Below are 20,816 nucleotides of genomic sequence, written 5' to 3'. Positions count from 1 at the left end.
CTGAAGCGAGAGAAGGAAATGGGCGGGGATAAGAGGAGGCGGCCGCTGATTGGTTCGTCCGGCGAAAGGAAGGGGCGGGACAAACTTCTACGCGGGCTGGGAAGGAAAGAAAGAGAAAAGGTAGCGCCGGTTGTCAGGTAGGTCGGATGAGTGGAGCCTCCATGTCCGGGAGCAGTGTACCTTGACTCACGGGGTCGGTTTTGTGTCAATTCCGGGCATGTAGCTGTGAGTCTCTCTTCCCCTGCTTTGGCCCTTCACATCCCCACGAAGGCGGGTAGGCTGAGAGAGGGAGATTTGCCAACTTAGAATTGTAGCATACTAGACGGGCAAGGGGCCATAAAGGCCATCTAGTCCAACCCCCTCCTCCATGCATCCATCTAGCCCAACCCCCTGCTCGATTTCTCTGTAGCAAAATGCCCCGTCCCTTTGAAAGAGGCTGACTACATGGGAATGGGCAGAGGAAGCTTTCCGTGGCAGAAAGTCTGCCAACCTCCAGGTGAGGACTGCAGATCCCTCACTACTGCAGTTGATCTCCAGGTAACAGATCTGTTCCCCCAGAGGAAATGGCTGCTTTGGAGGGTGGACTCTGTGGCATTATGCCTTGCTGAGGTCAAAATTTGTTGGTAATTCACAACCCAGAGCTGGCAATGCTACATGACAGGGGAATCCACTGCATCACTTGGGCAATAACATCTTGTCAAGACTCTGTTCAAGAGACGGGATTCCCCCCCCCCCCTTCCAGGCCTGTTTGCAGCCCTAGAGAGAAACTAGTTGAAGGTCACCTAGGCAGCTTCCCAGTTGAGCAAAATGGAAAAATGTTGAGGGCAAACAGGGTTGTGGTTTTCTGGCTCTGTGGCATCTGCCTTTCTGTCATTCATTCAAGGCAGCTGACTGTTCAAAATAAAGCCAGCAATGTAATATATTGAGCACTGTTACTTATCATATAATTAGAATGATATAGGTCCTCTATAATAAAGGGTGGCTATTTCTGCACTGCAGATAGATTGAAATTACACTTAAGGTTTAGTGCATGCTATTCAGGATTTAAGCATGTTTTTTTTTGTGTATTGCTGTAAGTACTTCCGAGGCATTGTACAGCCAAAGAGCGAATAATAATAATAATTTATTGTTAATTAGACTTGTTTCCTGTCACTCGCGGCAAGCCGGCTCATGGTGGGTTACACAACAAAAACCTCACAGACAATAAAACCCCATTAAAATTAATATTGTAAGTGTGATATTCAGCAACTATCATATAAATGGGATATATTATTGCTGGGTAGAATGGAGGTTCAGTGTGATGCAGTGGTTAGGAGAGTCACAGAAGGGCTGGGAAAGCCTTAAGGGTGGGCCTTTCGAAACATTCAAAGTTCAGTCCTCGGCATCTCCAGTGCAAAGGATCAGACTGTAAGTGACGTGAAAGACCTCTGCCTCAGCCCATGGAAAACTGCTCCAGTCTGAGTAGACAATACTGACCAAGATGATTACATATAAGGCATTCACTCAGAGTAACCTGCATGTAAATTGCCCTGAACTCTTTGGAGAAAGGGAAGCATGAAAATGTGCCAGATTAAGAATTGGACAGATTCACCTTCTTGGTCATGCTGTCATGATGGAGAGGTAAGAGAAGTGACACTCGTAATTATTTCTCCTTCACAGCTGTTGAAGGAACAGGAGTCTTTTTAAAAGGCAGATTGCTGCTGTGAAGGTTCTTGATTTGGGGTGGAGTTCCAAAGCAGAGGAGGGACAGAAAAGATGGAACCATTTTGACCTTATAGGGTTTTGCCCTTTGAAACATCTCCCTTCCCTGCTTGGAAGACACACTTGTAGCATAATGATAGATTCAAATGAGTAGCCATGTTGGTCTGAAGTAGCACAATAAAATCAGAGTCCAGTAGCATCTTTAAGACCAACAGAGATTTATTCAAGGCGTGAGGTTTCGAGGGCAAGCACTCTTTGTCAGACCATAAACTGACCATCATGACAGTGGAAATATATAAGCAAAAGTTAATCCTGTCACATTAGTAAACTGTGTCACAGCATCCAAATACAGCCATATGATAATTCTTTGCTAAACCAACCAATCAGACTCCTCAAATTCAATTGTAGTTCACAAAGACATATATGAGAAATAAAACTGTCAATGCTAGTGATCAACGGCTAGCACTCTATCATAATGTATTTTTCAGCCACTTTTTCAGTGGTGGGACGATCTGTGGAAGGAAGGAGGGCGGCCCATAAAATGTAATTTCCTTGTACTTCTACCATAGGCTTGGTGGAACAGTGCTACTTTACAGTCCCTGCATAACTTAGGTTGCTGTGGGTTTATTCGTATTTGTTTTGTTTAGCTCTGTGCGGTGTTTTTAAATATTCTTATAATTGTCACATATCATTGTTCTGAAGAAGTTGAGTTTGGGAGCTGGATGGCTAAGAGGGCACTGAGTATTTTGCCTTCAGCACAGGAAATTGTGCTGGACTGGTTAAGTGAAGCAGATTGTTCTTTGGCATCTGTTCTGTTGCCCTCCTGGATTACAGTGCAGTCCTAAACTGAGTTTGATATCCTTCCAAACCTGTTGACTTCAGAGGATTTAGACAAAGGTAGCTCTGCGTAGGATTTTACCTTTGATCTTTTGCACCGTTGGCAGCAGTAGCAAAATGTTGACAGCGAAAGATATTCAAAAACTGGGGAGCGCCTTTCTTTCTGATGGCAGTGTTTATCCATGGCATTCAGAAACGGTTGCATGAATGTTTCAGCAGCTACTCAGTGCGCTTTCATACCAGTCTGAGGATCTTGGTGCCCGCAGGCCTTATCATTTGATGCCATGGGGAGGCACAGCAGTCATGGATCTCGGGGAGGGTGTAACTTCAATGGTATGTTATTTTTTTCCTATTCTGATTGCTTAGAGATAACTAGATTTTTGTGTATCCTTAGTGATAGAAGAAGAATTGGCTTTTATCTCCCGCTTTTCACTGCATGAAGGAGTCTCACAGTGGCCTACCATTGCCTTCCCTTCCTTTCCCAACAACAGACACCCTGGGAGGTAGGTGGGGATGAGAGAGCTCTGAAAGAACAGCTGTGTGATGACAGGGCTGTGACAAACTCAAGGTCACCCAGCTGGCTGCATGTGGAGGAGCAGGGAATCAAACCCAGCTTTCTGGTTTAGAAGCCACTGCTCTTAACTACTACACCACCCTGAAATCAGAGTCCAGTAGCACCTTTAAGACCAACAAAGATTTATTCAGGGCGTGAGCTTTTGAGTGCAAGCACACTTTGTCAGGCTATGATCTTCTTACATGACAGGGAATATATAGCAAAAATCAATTCTGTTACATCAGTAGACTGTGTCACAACCAAATACAGCAGATTATCATTGGCTGTATTTCCCCATATTTCTCTCTTTCTTGAAATGCATGGTGCCCTCTGGTGGCCCATGTATATTTTGGGAAGATAGAAGTGTTAATGTCTGTGAGGATTAGTGGCAGAGTATCACCTGCTTTGCATGCAGAAGGTCCTTGGTTCCACCTCCAGAACACCTGGTGATGTGAAAGACCTTTACCTAAGATCCTGGCAAGCTGCCGCTAGTTTGCATCGATTGTGTGTTTGAAGACATGTGAAGCTGCCTCATGCTGAATCAGACTGTTAGTCTATTAAGTACTGTCAACTCTGACTGGCAGTTCTTCTCCAGCGTTTCGAGCAAAGGACTGTCACCTTATCTCCTACCCGCTCCCGTTAGCTGGAGCCGCCTAGGGACTGAAACTGGGACCTTGTGCATACCAAGCAGACATTCTACCACTGGTCCCGTCAGTCCCTCTAATTCAGCATAGGGTCATTTCATGCACACAAACGCAATGACAAATCAAGGAAACTCCAACTGGAATTTCTGGTTGTGATAACCGTCCAAAGATGCCCATCAAAACGTTTTTCGGGAAGCAGTGAAGGGCACGCAGGTGTTTATTTGACTCGCCCTGGCTTTCTTCAAAGGAGCTGGATGTGGCGTACATTATTCCCCAGTCTTCCATTTCATTTTCACAACAGCCCTGCAGGGTGGCTAAGACTGAGAAACTCTGAATATCCCTATTGCGTCTTGAGTGATCTGCCCACTCCGGTCAGCTGTTGGCTCCATAGAGCCAGGACGCTGTAGTGGTTTGAGTATCGATTAGTATCTGGAAGACCCAGGTGGAGTTCTCCCATCTGTCCAAAGCAAGAAGGAGAAAATATCCTGACCCAAGCAAAAGTCAAGAACCTAAAAGGGTCAACTCAAGGAAAATGAACTTCAGCCTATACAGGGTGGAACACAAATTCAAAAATATATTGTACTAATATTTATTAATTGAGTTAAAAAAGCCAAGGCTTTTAGCATAGCCTCAATAAAATCAATACATTTATGCTTCCCAGTGCCTCCACTGACCAGAGGCGTTTCAGCACTACGGCCATTAATGGTCAGGCATCAAATAAAACTAGCATACAATAATCGGTATGGCCAATTGGCTCCTCTACATAAAAAAGATATATTCTGGCCCCTGTGTGCATAATATCCTGATCAGTGGAGTCATTTGAATGTATATATGTAAGAAAGGATGTTCAGAGGTGATTCGCCATTTCCTGCTGCTGTGTCATGACCCCTAGTGTTCCTTGGAGGAAATACCAACCGAAATCTGTGAAGGCCTCCCATCCAAATACTAAATACAGGCTTGGCCCAGCTTAACTTCTGAGATCTGGTGGGGTCGGGCTAGCCTGGGTTATCCAGGTCAGGGCGTGGTGTAAATGAAATAAATAAGGACAACACTGGCATATGCCTAGGCAAAGGAGATTGGTTGTCTTTCAGGATGGCAGTGATGCTCTAAAGCAAATACTGGCAGGGGTTCATGGGAATTGTAGTCCATGAACATCTGGAGGACCACAGGTTGACTACCCCTTCTCTAGAGAGTTTTAAATATTGCTTATGACTAGGCAAGTGTTTCTTTATATATTTCCAGTGTTTTTAAATTATCCTTCCAAATGTTCTCTTTTTAGAAAGAATCTGCTAAAGAATTGCTTTGGACAATACTCGCTCATCTAGCAGAGTGCCTTTGGACGTTGAAGATGACAACCACTCTTTCTGGTAACCCAGCTCTTCAGCCCCAGGTTACGCGGCACAAGGCCAACCAACCAACAGCCTGTGTTATCTCTGTGGAAACAGTAAATTCATTCTGTAGCTTTTTGTCCATCCCCCCTCCCCTTCCTCCCAAGAAGTGGTGTTGGCGTATGTGGTTCCTTCCCTAGCTGCATATTCCCATGATCCTGCAGGGTGGACTTGATTGAGAAAGTGTGACTGGCCTGTGGTCATCCAGTGCTTATTTTCCTAGCTGAGTGGGGATTTTTCCCCCCATGACTTCCCACTGCTCATCCAGTCCCCTGGCTGCTGCCACCATCTGGTGTATCAGTTTACAAGAAATGGGAAAGTTGTGCTGTTTGAATGGATGAACTTATGTTTTGGTGTGGAAGTGTCAACATGAGAACTTTCTGGATTGGTGTGGAAGTGTCAACATGAGAGTAAAGCCATAGAAAAGAAAAGGGCAGGGGTCCAGAAAAAGAGGCTAGGAATCACAGAAGTTCAATTATCTGCAGCATGCGTGGGGATCACCACCTTATTCAGAGGGGTTGGAATGTATAGATCAGGCTTTCTCAACCTTGTCATGAAACCTTGGGGTTCCTGGAAAGGTTTACTGAATGGGTGGGAGTTAATTAACTTTTTGTATATTTTTTAAATTGTTAGACACTGAGTGATATGACCATATATCCAGGATACGTGTCCAGCCACTGCTTGAGGCCTGTTAGTGAAACATCGTATCTTTTTTCTCTTTTAGTGCTGCAAGAGGAACTGGCTTCTGTGGACAGTGAGCTTCAGGCCGTGGAGATCCAGGTTCAAGAACTTCTGGAGCGCCAGCAGGAACTTCTTCAGAAGAAGACTGTGCTGAAGAAGAAAATAAAGCAGTGCTCTGACGCAGAGAGCGGGGGGAGTAAAGACACAGACTCGACAGCCGTCGCTTGGAACAAGGAAGGTCTGCAAGATGGGATTTATTTATTAGATTCGATTTACAGACTACCAATCTCGGAAGTCCAACTCTGGGCAGTGTATATTTCAACAGGCATTAAATCCAGTGTGACAAATCCCAGCCCCCATGGTGCCTAGTCATTCCATTGCAGCATCTAGTCCAGGGGTAGTCAAACTGCAGCCCTCCAGATGTCCATGGACTGCAATTCCCATGAGCATTCGCTGGCAGGGGCTCATGGGAATTGTAGTCCATGGACATCTGGAGGGCCACAGTTTGACTACCCTTGACCTAGTCTTTCAGCAGTCAGAATTTTCAGTAAGTGGTGACTTTCTGTAGAAGTGCAGTGCTTATTTAGGCGAGGGGTAGCAGTTAGCTTTTTGTTGCGATGGCAGCCAGGGTTGCCATATACTTATTTAGAAAGCTACACCACTTATTTATTTATTCTTATTTAAACCTTGTGGCTTGGGGGCAGTCCACAGAGAACATGAAAGCAGTAATACATATACAGTGTGGTGACTGCATCAATCAAACAACAGTAATATGGATAACATGCGACATTTAATTTTTGCTTTATTAATTCAACCGTAATCTGGAGATTGGTCATAAAGGGGGGGGGGGATTCAGGAGGGACCAAGGGCTGTTGAAGTTTCATTGGTCTCAATCAAATGCTTGGCGGAAGAGCTTCGTTTTGCAAGCCCTGCGGAACTGCACTAGCTTTGTCAGGGCCCAGATCTCCTCCGGGAGCTCATTCCGCCAAGTAGTGGCCAGGACAGAACGACCTGGCCCTGGTGAAGGCCTGATCTGCTTCCTTGAGGCCAGGGATCACCAGCCGGTTGGAATTGGCTGACTTGGGAATATAAACATAAAGCTTATATTTTAGCTTTTAAAAAAACTGACAAACGGCAACGTGTTTAGGGTTAGGTTTTGTAATAGCAACGCATCGACAGTAAGGATGTGAACTTTGGTCACGTTATGATAAGACAGGAGTCAGCGGATAAGTCTGGCTCCAAGATTCCTGAGGTGTTTCAGAAAGCTGAAGGAAATTATTGTTGTTATTGTTATCGTTATCAACTGCCCCATCTTGTGGGACTCAGGGTAGTCTACAGTTAAAGAAAACATAAATAAACATAAATGGTGAATGCTATTGCTTATCTACTGCAACCCGCCATCCCCTTGAACCTTCACAGAATCAGCGAATGCCATTTAGGGCTGTATCAACAGGGGCATCACATCAAAATCACAAGATGTCATAGTCCCATTGTATACGGCACTGGTCAGACCACACCTGGAGTACTGTGTGCAGTTCTGGAGGCCTCACTTCAAGAAGGACGTAGATAAAATTGAAAGGGTACAGAGGAGAGCAACGAAGATGATCTGGGGCCAAGGGACCAAGCCCTATGAAGATAGGTTGAGGGACTTGGGAATGTTCAGCCTGGAGAAAAGGAGGTTGAGAGGGGACATGATAGCCCTCTTTAAGTATTTGAAAGGGTGTCACTTGGAGGAGGGCAGGTTGCTGTTTCTGTTGGCTGCAGAGGAGAGGACACGCAGTAATGGGTTTAAACTTCAAGTACAACGATATAGGCTAGATATCAGGAAAAAAATTTCACAGTCAGAGTAGTTCAGCAGTGGAATAGGCTGCCTAAGGAGGTGGTGAGCTCCCCCTCACTGGAAGTCTTCAAGCAAAGGTTGGATACACACTTTTCTTGGATGCTTTAAGATGCTTAGGGCTGATCCTGCGTTGAGCAGGGGGTTGGACTAGATGGCCTGTGTGGCCCCTTCCAACTCTTTGATTCTATGATTTCAATGCATATGTTAAATTATAACATAACAGTTGCCTGCTCTCCTAGAGACAAAGAGGGGGCTTTCAACGATGGTCCAGCGCGGTTGGCTGGCAAATTCCAACAGGGAGGCAGATGGTTTTAGGCCTCAACCGTAGGCCTGGTGGAATAATTCCATCTTACAAAATCTGACAAGTTCTGCCTCAAGCTATTGCGCTTGACAGGCTGGATCCCGTTCGATTCAGCAGAGGATCTTTCCTGCAGTGGAAGAAGCCTTCCCTTGAATCAAGAAGTCTGGAGGATCCAGTCTGCAATCCAGCACCTAACTGCAATTTGGAGGATTCCTGGCAGAGAGCCCCATTAAAAAACAATGCAGCTTTAAACCTTCTTAAGATCACAATCTTAGTCACAGGAGAAGGTTGCCACTGCTGTTGAGATATGAGGCACTGCAGTTTTTAGGCTTATTTTGAAGGGGGTCATTGGAAAGACTCCTTTTCATTACTTTCTCTGGCTTGTTCAGTTAAAATTCCTCCAGCCATTTTCTTGCAGGCAGGGCTCTGAGAAGAACTTTTGAGGGGGTGGGGATTGGGAGGAGCCAATGGGGGCGTGCGGCAGATTCTGCTCTTCCCTACCGCTACTTTCCCATTGGCTGTGAATTCAGCAAAGCTCTGCAGAGCAGACAGATGAGCAGGAAGGTGCTCGATCCTCGTAACTCCTCCTAGGGTTAGTTATTTTTTAAATATATATATATTTTTCAGGTTAAATCCCTTCCAACTGGAGTTACCCTGGTTGAGAATGCCTGAGTTCAGTGGATGGAGAACTGAAGTTTTTGTATCTACAGGGTAGCCTTGGTCAGTCTCTTCTCGCTGCATTCAGAGCAGACATCTCCTAAGCATGCCAAACTAAGTAGGTTTAGCTGACAGATGGTCATTGACAGTATCTCCTCTGACAATCTGGGGGAGAGGTTATTACAAATTCAGAAAAACGTTCAGGAAATACTTTATGCTGTCCAGAGGAAGGCTCATTTTGTCTCGACGTGTTCCTTTCCGATCCCAGATTTTTCGTGGTCCGAGAAGATCAGAAGCGAGTTGCAGAAGAGCTTTAAGCTCCGGAAGTTCAGGGCTCTGCAGCTGGAAACCATCAATGTCACCATGGCTGGAAGAGACGTGTTCCTCGTCATGCCGACTGGCGGTGGGAAGAGTCTGTGTTACCAGCTACCAGCAGTGTCTTCTGACGGTATGCACTTACAAGCGTTTGGCTTTTCCTCATGCATGCTGCTCTTGCTAGCCACACTAGTGACAATAGGTAAAGGTAAAGGTATCCCCTGTGCAAGCACCGAGTCATGTCTGACCCTTGGGGTGACGCCCTCTAGTGTTTTCATGGCAGACTCAATACGGGGTGGTTTGCCAGTGCCTTCCCCAGTCATTACCGTTTACCCCCCAGCAAGCTGGGTACTCATTTTACCGACCTCGGAAGGATGGAAGGCTGAGTCAACCATGAGCCGGCTGCTGGGATTGAACTCCCAGCCTCATGGGCAAAGCTTTCAGACAGCTGCCTTACCACTCTGCGCCACAAGAGGCTCTTACTAGTGACAATAGTCTGTTGCTAAATAATTGAAATTGGTGAGGGAGCTTGGACACTCGAAAGCTTCCTCTTCCCCCAAATCTTCTTGTTCTCTAAGCGGCTCATGAACTCTAATTCAGCTTTTAAATTATCATCACGGCAAATAAAATCATAACTGTGCTTCAAATGATGTGCTGGCCCTTTGATTGGCCCTCGCGGGGCGGGCCCTACCCCCCCAGGGCCACTCAGAAGAGCTGGCGTGCCGTTGGGAAGCACCAGGGGTGCCTCTGATTGGCCCTCAGTGGGGGAAGGCCAATCAGAGGCTCTTCACCACTCCCCCTCTCTTCCTCCCATTTTGCCTGAGCAAAGGGAAGGTGGGTTGCCTCTGGGAAATACCTTTGTCAGAGGCCTTGGAGCAATATGACCAGTCAGAATTGGCAGTGGCCGCTGGCTTGACTCCATGTAAATCCAATTTCTATGGTTATTCCCCACTTGCCATAAGAGAGCATGTGCCCGCAACAGCACACACTTGTTTTCTGTTGCCATGGCTTGAAATACAGCATGAAAAATGTAGGAATGTTTTAAGATCCATTGTGAACTGGGAAGGCATTTCTATTGCGTTAGCAGTTGGAGTACGTTTCAATTGTTGGGCTGTTTAGTGCAGTTGCTTTGTGGGAACTAGGAATGGGTGGGAACCAGGATCATGTGATCCGGTTCAGTTGGTGGTTCTTGATAGACCCATTAACCGAACCAGGAATTAAACCGGGAGGTTTATTCGTGAACTGAACGGGTAAGTAGTTAGTGGCCCTGCAAACACAATTGAAAGGGACCACATTTCCTTTAAATGGTGTTTGTAGAAAGCCCCCAAAGCATCTGAGTAGTGGGGGGGGGGGGATCACCTTGCTTTTTGCAACTCAGCTGTTTTTGCAGCTTTTGAAGGAACAGAAGGCAGGAGTTAAAAGGGACTCTGAGTCTCTTTAAACTCCTACTTTCTGCTCCATCCATGAACCCCTGTAAAGTGCCGTGAACTGCTTTAAAATGTGGGTTCTTAATAGCGTGTCATGAGCAGAGAGTCCGGCTGTGCTGTTAAGAGTTGGAACGTCGAACATGTTGGGTAGCGGATTCAAGGGACTGTTTTGCTTCCTAGGTTTCACTCTTGTGATCTGTCCTCTGATCTCACTTATGGAAGATCAACTGATGGTCCTGGAACAGCTGGGGATTTCTGCAACTTTGCTGAACGCCTCTAGCAGCAAGGTACGGCTCCTTGACAAGCGTGGCAGGGGCTGGTTGCCAAATTTGGATGTCACCTCTCGGCATTTTGCCATTGCTTTGGGGGCCGGGGGCCTTCAGTTCATTAGTGTGGGCTTTGGAGGTTTGGTGAGGCTGAGAGAGCTCTCATATTACTGAAGAGGAAGAAGAGTTGGTTCTTATATGCTGCTTTTCTCTACCAGGAGTCTTCAAAGTGGCTTACAGTCACCTTCCCTTTCCTCTCCCCACAACAGACACCCTGTGGGGTGGGTGAGGCTGAGAGAGCCCTGATATTCTTGCTCGGTCAGAACAGCTTTATCAGGGCCATGGCGAGCCCAAGGTCACTCAGCTGGCTGCATGTGGGGGAGCGCAGAATCAAACCCGGCTCGCCAGATTAGAAGTCCGCACTCCTAACCACTACACCAAGCTGGCTCTCTTTATTGCTCCCTTAGCTGTCTGCCCAGGAGGTGTGATTGTGGATGCGACCCCATAACGAATGCAATATTCATTGCTTTTCTAATCAACTGCAGGCGCAAACAATGCTTTGTTCTTCTCACTGTGATTTCAACACCCCCCCTTTCGTCTGAACAGGAGCACGTGAAGTGGGTCCACGCTGAAATGTTGGCTCCCAGTTCCCAGCTCAAACTGGTTTACGTGACTCCAGAGAAGATCGCCAAGAGCAAGATGTTCATGTCCAAGTTGGAGAAAGCGTACCAAGCAGGAAGGCTGACGCGCATCGCGGTGGACGAGGTCCATTGCTGCAGCCAATGGGGACACGACTTCCGGCCTGGTAACCCCCCCCCTCCCTCGGAGGAATGTCACATGTTCCACTGATTGGGGAATCTTGTCTGCTTCTCTTGAACCTGTTATCGAGGAAACCAAAGATCACCTATAACAAAGGGGGAAAGCCACTAGCAGGGATGGCCCAATATTTAACCCCCCCTCCATATGTCCTACCTTACTATCCCATGCTACAAGTTGGTAGCCATGTTGGTCTGAAGCAGCAGGACAAATTTAGAGTCCAGTGGCACCTTTAAGACCAACGTTTTATTCAAGGTATGTTTGCCACTGGACTCTAAATTTATTCCACGAAACAGCCGAGCTTTCTTATTTGCACGATTGAATATTATACTCTTAGTGGTTCTGCAGGGGAGATTTCAGAACAGGCCTTATTCCGACAGAATCTGCCCTTGTGGCCTTAATAAAATGGATATATCTTTTTGGTTTTTTTGCTCAAATGCAGTTTTTTCCGAGAATATAAAGTATCATTATGGTAAGCCTCTAATCCAGGGTTGGCAAAAATGTGGCTCCCTGGATCTTCATGGTCTACAATTCCCACCAGACATGCTAGCAGGGGCTCATGGGAATTGTAGTCCATGGACACCAAGAGAGTTACAGTTTTGGCCACCCATGTTGGCAAACCCCTTCGATGCATCTCTGGCTTTGAAAGCCTCACAGCCAAAGGGATCGCCATAAGTCAGTTGCATATTGACAGCACGCTATTATTGCGATTGTACTTTATTCACCTAATGTCGTTCACTTATCATTTAGATTACAAGTTGCTTGGCATTTTAAAGCGTCAGTTTCCCACCGTGCCGTTGATCGGGCTGACTGCGACCGCAACGAGCCACGTCCTGCAGGACGCGCAGAAGATCCTGTGCGTTCAGAAGTGCATCACCTTCACTGCGTCATTCAACCGGCCCAATCTGTACTACGAGGTACGCCTGCTGCTATGTTGCTTCTCCTGATGAGTGGGCTAGAGCCAGGGGCAGCAGGGGGGCAAGAGGTTCTGCTTGCTACTGGGAATTTGTTGATTTAACCGTACTAAACCCTGCCCTGTATGGTCCAGGCTAGCCTGTTCTTGTTAGACCTTGGAAGCTAAGCAGGGTCGGCTTCGGTTAGTATTTGGAAGAGAAGACAACCAAGGGTCATTTCTTATTTATTTTTACATTTATATGCTGCTTTTCCCTGAAGGCTCCGGGTGGCTCACATATCAAACAATCAAACAATAAAATTGATATATAAAATCCAAATAATTAAAAAACCCCTACCAATTCCAGAAGGGCCTTCTCCTCTTTAGCAAAAGAGAGGCACGTAAAGTGCCCTCTTGGTGATCAGTGGTGGATATTAAGCATTTAAACTAGGGAGGCCAGAATTTTTGACAATGTTTCTAGGCCTCAAGCATAGGCCCAGTGGAACTGTCTGAGGTCCTGCAGGGCCCTGATCACGCTGCGTAGAACACTCTACCTGGCCCTGTGTTTGCTGGCAGGGGCTCGTGGGAATTGTAGTCCATGGACATCTGGAGGGCCGCAGTTTGACTACCCCTGGTGTATATCATCGCACAAAGATGAACCTAGGAAGGGATGAGCGAAAATTATTTTTTCCATTTTTTAATGCCTTTTTAAACACATGCAGGTTCGGCAAAAGCCTTCGAACGCTCAGAGTTTAATCGAGGACATCGTTAAGCTCATCAACGGAAGATACAACGGCCTCTCAGGTGAACGAGCACTCTAAGGGCTGGTCTGTAAAAGCCCAATTGTACCAGTAGGTGAGCTCCCTCGTCCACATGCGTTCCGGGGTCTCAGAAAGCCTCGTTCTTCCTTTGGATGGGCAATAGGAACCCCAGCCCTTGATTTTAACGCTCTCTTCATTTCTTGGTCCAGGAATCATCTACTGCTTTTCCCAGAAGGATGCGGAGCAGATCACCATGAGTCTGCAGAAGCTGGGGATCAAGGCCGGCACTTACCACGCAAACATGGAGCCCAAAGATAAGAGCAAAGTTCACAAGCGGTGGTCAGCTAACGACATCCAGGTGAGGTGCACAATGGGGAGGAGTCCTCCGTTGACAATGGGCTTTGATTTTCTTTACTGATGAAATCTGCGGTCTGTCTTGCCGTAATCAGTGAAATATAATGAAATATAATTTCATTATATGGAGCATCGTGGTTAGAGGAGAGGTCCTCCAACCGTTTTGAGTCAACAGGTGCCTTTGGTACTCTTGAGATGGTTCAGGTGGGCACAGCAACTAAATGGCTGCTCTAGACAAAAATGTTTCATCTATATCGGGGTGGCCAACTGGTGATTGTCCAGAGGTCCATGGACTACAATTCCCATAAGCCCCTGCCAGTCCCAGGGTGGCTACAGAAAGAGCTCTGGTCCTTGAGGGCACCCAACACGGCATTCCAAACAAGGCCTTATGTGCAGATGTGGAAGTATGAGAAAGGGAGTCACACTCCGCTGCCTCTTGCCTTCCAGGTTGTAGTGGCCACTGTCGCTTTTGGGATGGGAATCGACAAACCGGACGTCCGGTTTGTCATCCATCACTCGATGAGCAAGTCCATGGAGAACTACTACCAAGAGAGCGGCCGTGCAGGTATGCTCGAGTCCCCATGTTGTCAAAACCATGTATTTACACCCTTTTGCCATGACCGTTGTAACTCCCTTAGTCTGTCTAGCTGTTAGTGCCTGCCTAGACCTGTAGTAGAGCCTCTTGTGGCGCAGAGTGGTAAGGCAGCAGACATGCAGTCTGAAAGCTCTGCCCATGAGGCTGGGAGTTCAATCCCAGCAGCCGGCTCAAGATTGCCTCAGCCTTCCATCCTTCCGAGGTCGGTAAAATGAGGACCCAGCTTGCTGGGGGGTAAACGGTCATGACTGGGGAAGGCACTGGCAAACCACCCCGTATTGAGTCTGCCATGAAAACGCTGGAGGGCGTCACCCCAAGGATCAGACATGACCCGGTGCTTGCACAGGGGATACCTTTACCTTTACCTTAGACCTGTAGTGGTGAAGATTGGTTCCTAGAGGGTTCAGGCCAGGGTGGAGGGGAGGGCTGCAAGCTTGGGGTCAGCTGCCTCCGCCAATCCACCCAGAGGAGCAGGCTGTTAATCCACACAGATTATCTCCGTGTCCTTGGAGCCCATGCTGGGTTGCTAGTTTGGTTTCGCCAAGAGAAGAGATGAGAGGAGGTGTCATCAGGAGCTGGAATCAGGGGGACAAGGAGGGAATGCATTGATATAGGGATGCTTCTGTAGAGATGCTTCAGTCTTAGCGAAGAACTGGAGCGGTCCGGTGTCATGATTCTGTGAACTTAGGCCAATTGTGAGTGGGTGGGCAGAAGGGATTGTGCCCATGCTTGGCCCTGGTGGCCCTTTTGTGCATGCCCAGGGAAATGCCAGTCACCACTTTGGGGTTGGGAGGCAAGTTCTTCCAGCCCAGACTGCATGAAATTGGTGTCACTGTGGTGGGCAGGTAGTTGTGATCTACTGCCTTCTACCGGGGAATGAATTAGATGGCCCTGGAGGTCCCTTCCAATTCGATGATTCTTTGGCTCTGAGCATGTGCACCACTGAAAACACCAAAGCAGACTCACAGCCCATTTTAGAGAGGAGTAAAAGTAGCCTTATTGGAAGCCTACAGGAAGTTGTTATCCCGGACCGTACATTGTTGAAGACCACCTTCTGGAGCTTATCCAAGTTCCTCCTGCCTCCTCCGAGAGGTTTACCCGCCAAGCAGATTCTCACCGTTATGCAAAGTTATCTAGCTACAAAGCAAATCCACATTTCAAACAGCTTCACACCCCGGTGCAAACAACCAGGAAAGGCCGTCTGCATTCCTGACAAAAGACCCAGCAGTTCCACTCACATGAGATAACAGGAAGAGTTTCAGAATGCAGGTACTGGGGAGAGGGAGGCTGTAAGAGCCACCCCAGGGAGGAAAGGCCTGTATTCCAGGGATGGATCCATGACATCTGGTTTTCACTGGTTCCTAAATAAAGTGAGATTCAAGTGGGTAGCCGTGTTGGTCTGAAGCAGCACAACAAAACAAAATCAGAGTCCAGTGGCACCTTTGAGACCAACTAAGATTTATCCAAGGCGTGAGCTTTTGAGTGCAAGCACTCTTCCTCAGACTAAGTTGAAAGCTCGAAAGCTCACGCCTTGAATAAATCTTTGTTGGTCTTAAAGGTGCCACTGGACTCCGATTTTGTTTTGTTGTGCTAAAGAAAGAGGTTTCCTTCAACAAAGTTGGCTTATTGGGGATATTGGCCAGAGCCTCCCCCAAGAGCAGATTCTGGGCAGCTGCTTTCTCAGAGTAGCACATGCGCAGAATTTTTTTTTTTTAAATATTCTAGGTCGGGACGACCAGAAAGCCGATTGCATCTTATATTACGGTTTTGGGGACATGTTCCGAATCAGCACCATGGTGGTGATGGAGAACGTTGGGCAGGAGAAGTTGTACAACATGGTTTCCTATTGCCACAACGTGAGCAGGTGAGTGATTTGTGCATGCGCTGCCTTTGTGAGTTGCGTTTGCCTTTTGTGTGTTTGCAAAGGGGTGGCTTTCAAAATAACTTGCTGTGTCTGTTTGTTTTTTTCTTTTAAATCCTAAGTCATCTGGGCTTTTAGAGTGGCTTGTTTTTAAGTTCTGATTCATCTCTCCTCCCTGAACTCAGAACACCCCCCTCAAGCCACTAGGTAAACATTTCTCAAGACAAGGCAATTTTATTTAGGATTTATTCAGGATGATCCAGAGATACTTCCTAAAAGCTCTCAGCGGGCACCAGGAAAGAAGGCAACGGATTAACATGGCATTGACAGGCATCCTGTTGGGGGTCCCATAATGGAAAAGTCCTTGATGGATTTCCACAGTTCTACCAAGGAACTCCACTTCATGCCTTTTCAGCAGCTTTGAAGCTCAGCCAACGCATGCTGCTCTGCCTGTGCTTTTCCGTCCACCTCTTGACCTGGGTGCTTCTCTTTCCAGGTGTCGCCGGGTGCTGATAGCTCAACATTTTGACGAAGCCTGGGACTCGGCCAACTGTAACAAAATGTGCGACAACTGTTGTCGAACGGAGTGTAAGTGATTGAAACTTTTAGGGAAAGCAGAATGGGAGCAGCTGCTGAGTAAGGATATAAGAGAAGCCAGGATGGATCAAGCTAGTGGGCCCATCAAGTCCAACATTCTGTGTCCCAAAGTGGCCATACCCCAGATGCCATCAGGAGGTCCGCCAGTAGGGCCAGAACTCCAGAAGCCCTCCTGCTGTGGTCCTCTAAGCCAGTGGTCCCCAACCTTTTTATCACTGGGGACCACTCGATGCTTGACAATTTTACTGAGGCCCGGTGGGGGGGTGGTTTACTCCTCTACTCTCAACCACTGCCCTAACGCTCTCTGATCGCCATGGTAATGTTTAAACAACCCTTCAAAATAAGATACAGACACGCCACAACAATGGACATAAGGAACATTTTATTTTCATGGAAATTTTAACTCATGACAATGACAAATCAACGGGACCCCTGAGCTTGTTTCTCTGCAACGAGATAGTCCCATCTGGGAGTGATGGGAGACAAGGACACCTGAAGTGTGTTGTAAAGAGCCGGGGGGGGGGGGAGAAGGCGTCCTTTGCAGCCCCCCTCCAATTAGTTGACGGATCACATGTGGTCCGCAGCCCACAGGTTGGGGATCGCTACTCTAAGCGCCAAGACTACAGAGCATTACTGCTCCAGAGCATTCCATTTATAAGAACTTAAGTCATGTTGGCTCAGGCCAATGGCCTCTCCAGTCCCAAACTCTGTGTTACTCTGTGTTATGGGGTGTAGAAGCCGAAGCCTTCCCCTGATGTTGCCTCCCAGCTCTGGGATTTAGAGGATTAATGCCTCTGAATGTGGAGGTTCCCCTCAGTCCAGCCACCCCATCAAGCAATCAGTTTGCATTACACGGTTATATAGTTAACAGTGATAATGTTAATACAAGTTACTATGTTTAATTTCTTTGTACTGTACCAGTTTCAATGGAATTTGTGAACTGTGCATATCTGCCCTAAGCTGCCCTGAGCCACAAAGCAGGGGGGATATAAACATGTAATTAATAAAATAAAATTAATACAGTATTTGCTGGCGTATAAGACTACTTTTCCCCCCTGAAAAACATGCCTCCAAGTGGGGGGGTCGTCTTATACGCCGGGGGATGGAGTGCCGGGGGATGGAGGCAAAACTGAGAGGAGAAGGATCATCTCTGGAGGACAGATGGAATTCCGTACCCATTTTAATACCTCCAGCCGTTCATGTTCGGTCAGGTTTTCATGTCTTCTTGTTTGTGTTTTTCTCCTCTTGCTCTTCAGCGGTTGAGAAGATGGATGTGACCGGGCATTGCAAAGACCTTGTCAACATCTTAAAGAATGTGGACCGCATAAAAGAGAAATTCACTCCCCTGAAGTTGGTCGATGCCTGGCTGGGGAAGGGGTTGTCCAAACTGGGAGTCGATGTCGTCGCTCCCAGATGTCCCCGTGATACGCTGGAGAGAATTGTTGCCCATTTGATACTGCAGCGCTATCTGAAGTAAGTACAGAGATGGACAGTTGTTTCATCCGTTGCTTTGTGGCATGGCCCTCCAGTACATAGTTTTGAAAAGGGCCAGTGGCTCAGTGGTAGGGCTACGGCTTTGTGTGCAGAATGCCTTGGGTTTAATCCCAGGAATTTGAAGGATCGTTTTAAAGGTTAAGACAGAATTGGGCATTGAAGGGCTGTTTAGCACAGTGTTACCTTTGAGCCAGCTTGGTGTAGTGGTTAAGAGCGACGGCTTCTAATCTTGTGAGCCAGATTTGATTCCCTGCTCCTCCACAGAAAGCCGGCTTGGTGAGAGAGCCAGTTTGGTATAGTAGTTAGGGGTGCGGACTTCTAATCTGGCGAGCTGGGTTTGATTCCCCGCTTCTCCTTCACATGTAGCCAGCTGGGTGACCTTGGGCTCGCCAAAGCATTGATAAAGCTGTTCTGACTGAGCAGAATATCAGGGCTCTCTCAGCCTCATCTCCCTCACAGGGTCCCTGTGGTGGTGAAAGGAGAGGTGATTGTAAGCTGCTTTGAGACTCCTTTGGGTAAAGAAAAGTGGCATATAAGAACCAGCTCTTCTTCTACAGGCAGTCAGCTGGATGATCTTGGGCCAATCATAATCCTGTTAGAAACTAGTCTCACAGAGCAGTTTCAGAGCTCACTCAGCCCCATCTACCTCACAGGGTGTCTATTGTAGGGAGAGGAAGGGACAGTATTAGTAAGCCACTTTAAGACTCCTTCAGGCAGTGAAAAGCGGAATATAACAACCAACTCTTCTTGATGCAGTCTCTAAGCAAAACCACGTTAACTGTTGGCTTCTCTCTGTCACTCACTCTGCTTTCTCTGTGCTTTGACTTCCTGTTCGATCCCCCTCCCTCTTCATAACCCAACCTGAATTTCTTGCAGGGAAGACTTCAGTTTCACAGCCTTCGCAACCATCTCCTACGTGAAGATCGGGCCCCGAGCTGATCTGCTGAAAAACCAGGCACACGTCATCACTATGCAAGTGGTCACGAACAGCAAAAACAGCACAAAGGTAAGATGATCCTCCCTCCCTGCTCCCCAAAATACATGCGGTGTTTGACGCTGGCTTTATAGGCTGTGAGCTCAACCATCCTTCTCAGAAGTCTGCTTATCGGAGGGTGAGACAGAATGTGCAACTTCCTCTACCAGTTGCAAGGGTTGGCCAAGCTGTGGATGCCCATGGACTACCATTCCCATGAGCCTCTGTCAGCATGTTGCTGGCAGGGCTCATGGGAATTGTAGTCCAAGGACATTCGGAGAGCTAGGCCCCTGCTGACCAATGAGAAATCAGCCCTAGAGGCCAAGACCTTCCCAATTTTGCCGCCTAGTTCCGGATTTCAGGGGTTCAGCGCCTCTGAATATGGAGGGTTCCTCCCAGTCACCGTGGCTAGCAACCACTAAGATTTATCCTCCATGAATCTACCTAATCCCCTTTGAAAGTGGTTTATTCCTGTGGCCATTGCTACATCCTCTGGCAGCAAATTCCACCTTTTACCCACACTCACCTTTTTCAGAGGGAGATTCCGATATGGCTATTCTGCCTATTTGATTCAATTCTCAAGCAAGTCTACACTGCAAGGGGCATCGTTAAGTGGCCTGGAAAACTGGGTTATTGTCATACAAACATTGGTCTGGGTTTGAAGACCCACAGACTGGATCTTTGACTAGCACGCTGGACAGCTTTCCTGGCTGTTTCCTTCACCGTGGCATTTTAACGCTCATGAGCCTGATCCGTAATTCTCCATTTCCATTTTAAATGGAGTCTCTGTATTCCTCTGGCTGCTGGACTCAGGGATGTGTAAAAGCAGCGATCCCAGAGAAGGCCACACAAGAGGTGACCAGAGGACAAAAGAAGACCAGAGGGCAAAACAGTCAGTGGGAGACAAGCATTTGTCTGTTTTAATAGGAATGCTTCTGTCTTGCCAGGTCCTGTCACCCCCACAGCGTAGCCGGGGAAGCCCGAGTGGAGAGAAACGGAAGACCGCACCCAAAAAAGAGGAAGGGAGGCGCAAACCCTCTCCTGTCCAACCAAAAAAGTGCAAACTTCAAGCAGATGAAGAAGAGGAGGATGAGCTGATGATCATTGAAGATTGAGAACGTGGGTTTCCGTAACGGTACCAAAATCTGCCTTTGAAGCAATGGTCCAGAGCTGATGTATGTTTTTCAGCCAAAACATCTCTTTGCCCAGAAGAATTGAAAGGACCGTACCAAGAAGAGACCAGCACTCCCCTGCATCTTCCAAGGTGGTTGCTGCTATTGGGAAGGCCTTTCAACAAAGATCATGGCTGGATTTTTTTTTTTCTTGTCGGTTTTATGAACGGTGTACTTTACAGTGGACTCCGGAATGCAAATTTCGAGGTAGTTTCAGTGGGGCTTTAAAAATATGTATAGAAGAGAGTTTATTTGGCTTCTGCTGCCAGTGTAAGAGTGCTTGTCGGACTGAGGCTTTGAACTGCCGCTCTCCCCGTGGGAAAAACTTTCCCTTACGGTTGTAACCATCTGCAGAAAAATCTACATTTATCATCTGCTGTTCTCCAAACGGGGAAGAAAGTATTTAGAAGTTTTGAGTCTGCTACCAACTTCTAAGTTGATTTCTTTAAACAATGGAAAAGGTAGGTGAGAGTATACGGATTTCGGCCAGTTTTGAAGGATGTCAGAACCTATGTGGGAAGGAAGCCCTGGCATAGAGATGAAATTGGTTCCAACCTGGAGTTCTTGTTTACCACCCTTGTTGGTCAAAATACTGAAATAAAGGTGTGTGACCCTCAGTTACGGAACATCAAAAGTACCAGCTGGTGTTTTGCAAATGGAAGAGCCTTTGTGAAGACCAAAGGGGGCAGAG

General features: G+C 47.2%; 1 protein-coding gene across 5 annotated transcripts; it reads left to right on the top strand.

Annotated features, from left to right (window-relative positions):
* Positions 1-50: 50 nt before the first annotated feature.
* On the top strand, positions 51-20,772 carry RECQL (RecQ like helicase). Of its 5 annotated transcripts, XM_077340156.1 has the most exons (17): positions 93-137; positions 1,508-1,620; positions 2,933-3,041; positions 5,015-5,102; positions 5,848-6,042; positions 8,871-9,050; positions 10,525-10,631; positions 11,217-11,415; positions 12,177-12,343; positions 13,041-13,122; positions 13,289-13,437; positions 13,881-13,998; positions 15,754-15,892; positions 16,386-16,477; positions 17,743-17,959; positions 18,857-18,986; positions 19,901-20,772. In XM_077340156.1, exons 4-17 carry the CDS (start codon positions 5,084-5,086, stop codon positions 20,066-20,068), a joined length of 1,962 nt encoding a protein of 653 aa, XP_077196271.1. In that variant the 5' UTR covers positions 93-137; positions 1,508-1,620; positions 2,933-3,041; positions 5,015-5,083; the 3' UTR covers positions 20,069-20,772. The 5 variants fall into 5 exon arrangements, with proteins under 5 accessions (XP_077196272.1, XP_077196273.1, XP_077196270.1 ...); XM_077340157.1 differs by lacking the exon at positions 1,508-1,620 and having other exon boundaries at positions 51-137; XM_077340155.1 differs by lacking the exon at positions 2,933-3,041 and having other exon boundaries at positions 87-137.
* Positions 20,773-20,816: the final 44 nt, after the last annotated feature.

Source organism: Paroedura picta, chromosome 5, assembly GCF_049243985.1.
Source record: "Paroedura picta isolate Pp20150507F chromosome 5, Ppicta_v3.0, whole genome shotgun sequence".
NCBI lineage: Eukaryota > Metazoa > Chordata > Lepidosauria > Squamata > Gekkonidae > Paroedura > Paroedura picta.
The sequence above is the reverse complement of the archived record's forward strand: the minus strand, read 5'-3'. Positions and strand labels throughout refer to the sequence as shown.